The 11026-nt window shown below is 44.6% G+C and overlaps 1 protein-coding gene across 1 annotated transcript in view; it reads left to right on the forward strand.

The window, feature by feature from the left end:
• The window catches only part of LOC144593578 (annexin A10-like), a 70694-nt gene extending 59976 nt beyond the window's left edge, over positions 1-10718 (forward strand). The window contains exons 10-11 of the mRNA XM_078399389.1: positions 3097-3219; positions 10476-10718. Coding sequence (XP_078255515.1) covers positions 3097-3219; positions 10476-10544 — 192 coding nt within the window. The 3' untranslated portion in view covers positions 10545-10718. The remainder of the gene's footprint in view (positions 1-3096; positions 3220-10475) is intronic.
• Positions 10719-11026: the final 308 nt, after the last annotated feature.

The raw sequence follows: 11026 nt of genomic DNA on the forward strand, positions 1-11026 counted from the left end.
CCCTCCAAAGCCTTCCACATCCTTCCTGTAATGGGGCGCCCAGAACTGTAATGGGGTGGCCAGAACTGCTGCCAAGATTTTCATTGGGCATGAGGTACTTACCAGATATACCTGCAAAATGTTCGGAAAAAAACACCAGTGTTCAGATAAAAGTAAAATTTTCACAGCTTGACAAGTCACAGGGTAGAATCTTGCTGGTTTGTGCCACTGATTACACATAGAACCACTGATTAGAACTAAGCGTTGATCAGCAGCAGTTGACCAATGACCTCAGCCTGTGCATGTCAAATACGAGAATTGTGGACTTTGTGATACGTTTGGAAGAGTCAGTTCACTTCATTGCATGGAACCCAGCCAGCATCAGAAGCTAGACTTACTGAGAAGCATCTACATTGGCAAAATAGCCTCTTAAACCTTGTATCAGGCTAGATTTGGTATTAGGATCGCCCTCCAATAGTTTCACTGAAGAGCTGTGGAAGAATAAGCAAAGAAAAGATGCTTCTTTAAAAAAATAATTCAATCATTAAATCAAAATAATTATTTGTTTTTAGTTAACACTAGACCAAGTGGACCCGTTGGGCCCAAACCTTTCCTGCATTCGTGCAGCACCCTCTCCTCCCCCCCCCTCCCCTCCCCTTCCCCCTCCCCCCTCCTCCCTCCTCTCCCCCCCTCACCTCTCCCTCCCTCCCACTCCATCCTCCTTAAACCCCCTTATCCTCCTCCCTCCACCCCTCCCTCCCCCTCCCTCCCAAGGAGATAGATTTAAACTTTAAAATGTGAATAACTTTAACAAATATAACACCGATTTCAATGAAACTTCTTCCATTAGCACCAAAGGGACGACGGTGAGTAAGGTGGGCCTAAAATTGTCGCGCTATCGCGTACCGTTTTGGCTGTAGTTCGGAAACAAACAAACAAACAAGAATCCTAGTGTATAGATTATGTATTTTAATTTTTTTGACCTTTAAACTAAATTTGGGTTTGCATTAGGGTTAGGGTCATGTTCAGCCAGCCCTGTGTCCGTGGTCACCCATGTTCACTGCCCATGTTCACTGCCCATCCTTGCGCCCACCCATTTGGCTGCCACAGCCATTTCAAGGGCAGCAACTGCACCCCAACAACCACTGCACTGCACTGCACTGCACTGCACTGCCCTCTCTGCCTTTGAACAGCTCTTCAATGTCTTTGATAATCGGGCAGTTAAAATCGTTCAAATAGATTTACTTAATCATAACAAAACCACCAATAAAATATCAAAAACTAAAATAATTAATTTACTTGCAAACAGTTTAGAATACTAGATTTTGTTTTGAAATGTACAGATATAATCAAAGGAAGGTATATAAATAAACCACTTTTCTGTAGAGGTATAGAGTGATGCATTGTGGGAACAGGCCCTTCGGCCCAACTAGCCCACCATGTCCCATCTACAGTAGTCCCACCTGCCTGAGTTTGGCCCTTATCCCTCTAAACCTGCCAATTTCCATGTACCTGTCTAAATGTTTCTTAAATGTTGCAATAATCCCTGCCTCAACTACCTTCTCTGCAGCTTGCTCCATACACCCACCACCCATAGTGTGAAAATTTTACCTCTCATGTTCCTATTAAATCTCCCCCCCCCCCTCACCTTAGACCTATGCCCTCTGGTTTTTCATATCATATCATATCATATCATATCATATATATACAGCCGGAAACAGGCCTTTTCGGCCCTCCAAGTCCGTGCCGCCCAGTGATCCCCGTACATTAACACTATCCTACACCCACTAGGGACATTTTTTACATTTACCCAGCCAATTAACCTACATACCTGTACGTCTTTGGAGTGTGGGAGGAAACCGAAGATCTCGGAGTAAACCCACGCAGGTCACGGGGAGAACGTACAAACTCCTTACAGTGCAGCACCCGTAGTCAGGATCGAACCTGAGTCTCCGGCGCTGCATTCGCTGTAAAGCAGCAACTCTACCGCTGCGCTACCGTGCCGCCCCGTTTTTGATTCCCCCTACTCTGGTCAAGAGTCTCTGTGCATCTACCTGATCAAATCCTCTCATGATTTTGTACACCTCCATTAGATCTCTCTCATCCTCCTGCGGTCTAAATATTTAGCTTTTCAATTCCATTCAAATGAATTGAGTTGTGATACAGTCACCAGCCATCCTAGGTGTAAAGCTGAAGGAATGGATGTGATTTTCATCCAGCCCCTGAACTTCGGAAAATATTGCTCTGCCTCTAAACTCTGCAGAATCCAGCAAAGAGGTAGTAGAACAGATGTCTCTCCTACTTTACCTTCAGCTTGTTTCCAATTTCCGCCTGGAGTCTGGCGAATATTCAGAGATAGGATAAATCTTGTGGAGAACCTTGCTTGACAGAACCTAAAGCTGTTCCGGATCCACTATTAAAAATCAGTGTCCCATAAGCAAGATATCAGGGGGTGCTCCCAGTAGAGCATATTTATTAGTTTCGTTTCGGGATATAGTGCAGAAACAGGCCCTTCGGCCCACCGTGTCCACACCGACCAGCGATCCACACACATTAACACACTGGGGACAATTTACACTTATACCAAGCCAATTAACCAACAAACCTGTAGGTGTTTGGAATGTGGGAGGAAAACGAAGATCTCGGAGAAAACCCAGGCGGTCACGGGGAGAACGTACAAACTCCGTACAGACAGCACCCGTAGTCGGGATCAAACCCGGGTCTCCGGCGCTGCAAGCGCTGTAAGGCAGCAACTCTACCGCTGCGCCACCGTGCCGCACCTGATCTTGCAATATGCCAAAATGTATTCCCTGCAAATGTTGCTAACTGCTTAAAGTATGATACAGCACCTGATCTTGCAATATGCCAAAATGCATTCCCAGCAAATGTTGCAAACTGCTTAAAGTGTGATACAGCAAAATCATCCATCCTGTGGATTTTCTATGTCATATTTAATAATTACAATAACCACAAATTTCATCACGACTATATAATACTGCATTAATTGTGTAATTTTGCGGTTAAATGACACTTAAACAAACCTAACAGGCATTGCACACAGAGGGAATAGTTTGCAGAGGCCAAATCGATAACCACGACTTTTGTAACTTTATTTAGGACTATGACTTTCACAACAGAACCATCATAAGGATCATGATTTCAAGGAGTGAAATTGACCTAATGAATATTAAAACAATTTACAAGACCAGCTATGGAAATTCAATACATCATGATATCAAGGTATGGATTATTTATTTATTTATTTCGTTCAGTTTTGTTGTACCGAGGTACACTTTTTGTTGCGTGCTAACCAGTCAGCAAAAAGACAATACATGATTACAATCAAACCATTCACAGTGTACAGATACATGATCAGAGGATAACAATGGGCAATGGGGACCCAGTGTGGGGGACTGCTGGTGGGGGGGGGGAACAAAAGGAGGAGCCGGCATGCTTTGTAACTTTCTCAGCCCCATAGGTGGCTGCTATTTTTATACATTGGGTGTGCAAGCAAAGAATTTCACTGTGCCTCGTCACATGTGACAATAAAGTATTCCATCCATTCCATTCCATTTAGTGCAAGATAAAGCCAGTAAAGTCCGATCAAAGGCACAAACACATGTAGTGAAAAAGCGATTCCTTGCCAATCAGATTTGCTGTTGTCTTTACCACAACTCTTGCGGAATCAGTCTGTCAGACTATGAGTTGTACTCGTGGCCATTAATTAGAATGATTATTCTCCTAAATCTAACTTTCATGTCAGTTTCATTTTATTAGCACCACACTAATAATTTAATTGAAGGCAGCTGAACTGATCCACTGTTCAGGCTAGACATTTACCCTGCCTTACCCGGGCAGAGAACTGACCAAGTTGACCATCTGCACCCAAGGAGTGTCAGGTGGGGCGTAATATGGTATCAGTAGTGCATTGTCATTAGGCAATGAACTGCCGGGACCCTACTCCTGGAATGCTTGACACTCTTAGAAGTCATTTAGTAATACAGCATGGCAAGAGGCCCTTCGGCCCATCTAACCAGATGTTTATCCATGTTAATCCGGTTTGCCTTCATTTGACACATATCCTCTAAACCTTTTCAATCCACTTACCTGCCCTGACGTGTTTTAATATTACAATTGTAACTGCCTCTTCCACTTCCCCTGGCAGCCTGTTGCAAATACTGACCACCCTCTGTGTGGAAAAAGTTGCCCCTCAGATCCCTTTTCGATCTCTACCTCCTCACCTCAAATCGATGTCCTTAAAATTAAAGCTGCCCTCCCTGTGAAAAAGATTGTGATCATCCACCTTATCGATGCCCCTCATAATTTTGTATACCCCAATAAAGGTCACTCCACTGCTTGCTAGGCTTCAGGGGGGAAAAAGGCCCAGCTTATCCGGCTTCATCTTATAATTCAAGCCCTCCAAACCGGATAACATTTCACAATGTTTTTTGCACCCTTTCCAGCTTAATGACATCCTTCCTATTAACTATTATTGAACTGTGTTGAATTTGACAGTAGGCAAGGCTGGAGCTGTCAAGACTTAGTGAGGAGAAACAAACTGCTGGAAGTCTGAAGAAGGGTCTCGGCCCGAAAAGTCACCTATTCAATTTCTCCAGAGATGCTGCCTGACCTGCTGAGTTACTCCAGCTTTTTGTGTCTATCTGCAGGAAAGAAGCAGGTCAAACAGCATCTGTGGAGGCAAAGCAATGATCGATGTATTTTTAGTCGGGACCCTGCATTAGGCTTTATTATAGATTTAAACTGTCTCTCATGTGCACAAATGTTTTAAAGAAAACTATTAGTATTGCGTTAAATCATTAGAATGATAATTTAAACATTTTAAATACTAAAAAGAGATTTTTAAAAAACCCTCACATTGTCCCTCCAAATCTCCAGGCCATGAATACACACTCAAACATGGGTTCACCACTCCTGCAATAGTTTTAACGTTATATAGGGTTGGAGAGACCAGATCCCCAGTGTACTGCTGAAGAGTCCAGTATAACAGGGCAGTCCACTAAATGAGGAAAATAATTTTCCACATTTTTCAATATCATAAATTCTTCAAAATACATAAATTGAAGTGCAGGTACCATTGTTCAGTTTAGTTTAGTTTCGAGATTCAGCACCAAAACAGGCCCTTCGGCCCATCGAGTCCGCACCGACCAGCGATCCCCGCACATTAACACTATCCTACACACACTAGGGGCAAGTTACGCATACACCAAGCTAATTGACCTACAAACCTGTACGTCTTTGGAGTGTGGGAGGAAACCGAAGATCTCGGAGAAAACCCACACAGTCACGCGGAGAACGTACAAACTCCGTACAGATAGCACCCGTAGTCGGGATCGAACCCGGGTCTCCGGCCCTGCAAGAGCTGTAAGGCAGCAACTCTACCGCTGCGCCAGCGTGCCGCCATATGTCACCATATTGCAGGTAACATGAGACCAATTTGGTTTCTGAATATGTTCGCATGCTGGTTAGTTTACACAACTAATAACCCAGTCTAATGATTTGGAAGACTTGAGCTGAAGTCCCACATTGACAACTGGACCATTTGAGTGCAGCTAATTAAAAAATGATAGGACCCAAAGGTAAAATCTGTAATTAAATTGTCAAATTGTTCTCCAAAAAAATCAGGTTGAATATCCCAACTCCTTGACCGCCTTCGGGAGCATGTCCTTGACAAAGACTGACAGCGAGCTAAAAAAAGACTATTCAGATAGATTTTGTGTAGGAAGGAACTGCAGGTGCTGGTTTAAACCGAAGATGGACACAAAATGCTGGAGTAACTCAGCGGGACAGGCAGCATCTCTGGAGAGGAGGAAGGGGTGACGTTTCAGGTCGAGACCCATCTTCAGATAGATTTTAATGGCCTTAAGGACAAAACTATTAAATTATTAAAAATGAAACAAGTTTAATTAAAACTTATTAATAAAAAATCAATAATATTGAAATGAAATAAAGAAACCGCTTTCCTTTAGGTGAGGAAATTAGCTTTCCTTGTCTATCTGGACATTGTGTCAAGAGTTAACATCATTGATGTTGGCCTCCCCTCTGTAATGGCCTGGCCATTAGTGATAGCAATAATGGTCTGGCCATTGAACAATCAGAGATAGCCAATAAGTGCCAGCCACATGAGGAACAACCACCTCCCATGAATGAAGAACACAATAGTTTTTAAGAACAAGGTAGACACAAAATGCTGGAGTAACTTAGCGGGTCAGGCAGCATCTCTGGAGAGAAAGAATGGGTGACGTTTCGGGTCGAGACCCTTCTTCCGACCAATCTGATAATTTCATTGATGATTCCACCTTTTGTTTCCATATTACTTATTGGCTGAGATAAGGTCTTAAGGAATAGGAGTAGAATTAGGCCATTCGGCCCATCAAGTCTACACTGCCTAACCCCATTCTCTTGCCTTTTCCCCATAACCTCTGACACCTGTACTAATCAAGAATCTATCTATCTTTGCCTTAAAAATATCCACTGACCTCCCCCACAGCCTCCTATGGCAAAGAATTCCACAGATTCACCACCCTCTGACTAAATAAATGTCTCCTCATCTCCTTCCTAAAAGAACATCCTTTAATTCGGATCCTATGACCTCTAGACCTAGACTCCCCCACTCGTGGAAACATCCTCTCCACATCCACTCTATCCAAGTCTTTCACTATTCTGTACGTTTCAATGAGGTCCCCACTCATTTTTCTAAACTCCAGAGAGTGCAGGCCCAGTGCTGACAATCGCTCATCGTAGGTTAACCGACTCATTCCCGTTAGTTCCTGATTCCTGATAAATAAAAGAAAGATCAATAATCAGAATAATTAAACTCTTTAATTGATTAACACTATCCTACACCCACTAGGGACAATTTTTACATTTACCCAGCCAATTAACCTACATACCTGTACGTCTTTGGAGTGTGGGAGGAAACCGAAGATCTCGGAGAAAACCCACGCAGGTCACGGGGAGGATGTACAAACTCCTTACAGTGCAGCACCCGTAGTCAGGATCGAACCTGAGTCTCCGGCGCTGCATTCGCTGTAAAGCAGCAACTCTACCTGACAGACAAAATATCAAAATGAAATGATGCTATGCAAATATTAAATCACATTGTAAATCACTGCACTACTTTGATTGATTGAAATATTTAGCATGGAAATAGGCCCTCCACACTGCCTATTGATCACTCGTTCACACTATTGTTATGGTATCCCATTGTCACATTCACTCTTTGCAACCTCATCTATTGTATCCGCTACTCTAGATGCCAACTTCTTTACAGATCGGTTCGCTCAACACCTTCGCTCAGTCCGCCTTAACCAACCTGATCTCCCGGTGGCCGAGCACTTCAACTCCCCCTCCCACTCCCAGTCTGACCTTTCTGCCATAGTGAGGCCCACCGGAAATTGGAGGAACAGCACCTCATATTTCGCTTGGGCAGCTTGCAGCCCAGCGGTATGAACATTGACTTCTCCAACATTAGATAGTTCCTCTGTCCCTCTCTTCCCCTCCCCATTCCCAGATCTCCCTCTATCTTCCTGTCTCCACCTATATCCTTCCTTTGTCCCGCCCCCCCCTGACATCAGTCTGAAGAAGGGTCTCGACCCGCAACGTCACCCATTCCTTCTCTCCTGAGATGCTGCCTGACCTGCTGAGTTACTCCAGCATTTTGTGAAATAAATTCACTCCTTGCATAAGAGGTAACATTTACAGAGGCCCAATTAACCTTTGAGAAGTAGGAGTGAAACTGGAGCACCCGGAGGAAACCCACAAGGTCACAGGCAACACTGGAGGTCAGGATCTAACCCAGGTCTCTGGTGCTGTGAGGGAACAGCTCGACCCTCTGTGCCATTGTGCTGCCTAAACAAGCATTTTAACTTATGCATCGAACCGTTTTGTTTTAATTGGGGCATTTTGCTTCATTAGCAGATATTACGAATTCAACAACATACTTTAGAAATCTATTATCTTACTATCACTGGCACAATGGCACGACTGGGCTACACAGTGGGGCAGCGGTAGAATGGCTACCTTACAGCACCAGAGACCACACACAGTTCGATCCTGACTACCAGTGCCGTCTGCATGGAGTTTGTATGTCGACCCTGTGACCGTACGAGTTTTCTTCGAGCACTCCAGCTTCCTCCCACGCTCCAAAGACGTGCAGGTTTGTAGGTTAATTGGCATGGGGTGAAAATTGTAAATTGTCCCTAGTGTGTGCAGGATAGTGTCAGTGTGCGGGGTGATCGCTGGTCGGCACGGACTCGGTGGGCAGAAGAGCCTTCTTTCTTTCGCATGTCGTGGGCGGCACGGTGGCGCAGCGGTAGAGTTGCTGCCTTGCAGCGAATGCAGCGCCGGAGACTCAGGTTCGATCCTGACCACAGGCACCGTCTGTACGGAGTTTGTACGTTCTCCCCGTGAGCTGCGTGGGTTTTCTCCGAGATCTTCGGTTTCCCACACTCCAAAGACGTACAGGTATGTAGGTTAATTGACTGGGTAATATGTAAAGGAAAAAAATTGTCCCTAGTGTGTGTAGGATAGTGTTAATGTGCGGGGATCGCTGGGCGGCACGGACTCGGTGGGCAGAAGAGCCTTCTTTCTCTCGCATGTCGTGGGCGGCACGGTGGCGCAGCGGTAGAGTTGCTGCCTTGCAGCGAATGCAGCGCCGGAGACTCAGGTTCGATCCTGACCACGGGCGCCGCCTGTACGGAGTTTGTACGTTCTCCCCGTGACCTGCGTGGGTTTTCTCCGAGACCTTCGGTTTCCCACACTCCAAAGACGTACAGGTATGTAGGTTAATTGACTGGGTAATGTATAAAGAAAAATAAATTGTCCCTAGTGTGTGTAGGATAGTGTTAATGTGCGGGGATCGCTGGGCGGCACGGACTCGGTGGGCAGAAGAGCCTTCTTTCTCTCGCATGTCGTGGGCGGCACGGTGGCGCAGCGGTAGAGTTGCTGCCTTGCAGCGAATGCAGCGCCGGAGACTCAGGTTCGATCCTGACCACGGGCGCCGCCTGTACGGAGTTTGTACGTTCTCCCCGTGACCTGCGTGGGTTTTCTCCGAGACCTTCGGTTTCCCACACTCCAAAGACGTACAGGTATGTAGGTTAATTGACTGGGTAATGTATAAAGAAAAATAAATTGTCCCTAGTGTGTGTAGGATAGTGTTAATGTGCGGGGATCGCTGGGCGACACGGACTCGGTGGGCCGAAGGGCCTGTTTCCGCGCTGTATCTCTAAAAAAAAAATTTTTTTTTAAACTACAACAAACAAAAGTGGCAATTGGTGCTTCAGAGTACCGTAGTTGACGCTTCGTTGCAAATTCTGCCAGTTCCGGAGAACTGCCCAGGGTGGACGACGAGGATGTAAAGCAGCTCCCACCCCGGCAGAAGAGCCTGTTTCCACGCTGTGTCTCTTAAAGTTTAAAAAAAAGTGAACTGTCGAAGCTGCTGTCTCCCCGCTCCAGTGGCCTGGATTCAATTCTGACCTTCGGCGCTATCTCTTTGGAGTCTGCACGTTCTCCCTGTGACCACTTGCATTTACTCTGGGTGTTCCAGAAACACCGGTGCTCCAGTTTCCCCAAAGATATGCCAGATGAATAAAACAGTAATCTCCCCTCGTATGTAAGTAATGGTGGGATATGATAAATCTGATGGGAATGACGTGAAATTAAAATAGTATTCGTGTAAATAGGTGCTTAATCTATGGAGCAGCGGTAGCGCAGCGGTAGAGTTGCTGCTTTACAGCGAATGCAGCGCCGGAGACTCAGGTTCGATCCTGACTACGGGTGCTGCACTGTAAGGAGTTTGTACGTTCTCCCCGTGACCTGCGTGGGTTTCTCCGAGATCTTCGGTTTCCTCCCACACTCCAAAGGCGTACAGGTATGTAGGTTAATTGGCTGGGTAAATGTAAAAATTGTCCCTAGTGGGTGTAGGATAGTGTTAATGTACGGGGATCACTGGGCGGCACGGACTTGGAGGGCCGAAAAGGCCTGTTTCCGGCTGTATATATATGATATGATATGATATGCCAGATGAATAAAACAGTAATCTCCCCTCGTATGTAAGTAATGGTGGGATATGATAAATCTGATGGGAATGACGTGAAATTAAAATAGTATTCGTGTAAATAGGTGCTTAATCTATGGAGCAGATGCATTCAATGCGTGAGTACTGTACACTGCACTCCCTATTGTATGAGTTTGACTTGATTGTAGTTATGTATAGCATTATCTGATCTGATTTCCCCGTACCTTGGTACATGTGACAATAACAAACCTAACCTGTCACAAAGTCACATTAATCTGGAGGTGTGCTTTTTCACACTTCTATACCTTTTGCCCGATGGGAGAGGGGAGAGGGTGCGACTCATCTTTGATGATGCTGCTGGCCTTGCCGAGGCAGCGTGAGTTATAAATGGAGTCAATGGAAGGGAAATAATCTTAGAACTAAGATTATTTAAATGCCCTATTTTTTCCATTTCTTTCAGAAATATGCATCTGGACACTATAAGGCAGCTCTCTTGGCAATTTGCACTGGCGATGCTGAGGAATATTAAATGAAGAAAGATGCATGACTAAAACGTCTGAAGTCTACAAATCCCAACTTCACCGCAGGGAATGTAGATTATAAAGTCAAATTCTTGTCTTTGAAAACATTAGTTAATTGTACGAGCCTATTCAGTTATCATAACTAAATCTCTTTCGTTGAACTACAGAGAATCTTTAGAGAAATATCCTGATAAACATTGTGAATCATACTTCAAAAATTTTAAGATAATTTTGATATCGTAGAACAAACGCAGCATGCATTTTGATTATATAATGATGATTTTAAATATCAGGGAAATCCCAACAACATCAAGGAAATGTCTCCCTTAACTTTTGGTGTTCCTGTAAACCAGATTTCTTGATGAATGTTCCAGCTTCCAATTAGTTAACGCTGGACGAGCAGCGTGTTTCATCAGATGAAAGAACTTTTATCTATTATTGTTTCCAGATATATCTCTTTTAGAACTGGTTAATGTACAATTTATATCAC

The sequence above is a fragment of the Rhinoraja longicauda genome, chromosome 1 (assembly GCF_053455715.1).
Source record: "Rhinoraja longicauda isolate Sanriku21f chromosome 1, sRhiLon1.1, whole genome shotgun sequence".
In the NCBI taxonomy this organism is placed as follows: Eukaryota; Metazoa; Chordata; class Chondrichthyes; order Rajiformes; family Arhynchobatidae; genus Rhinoraja; species Rhinoraja longicauda.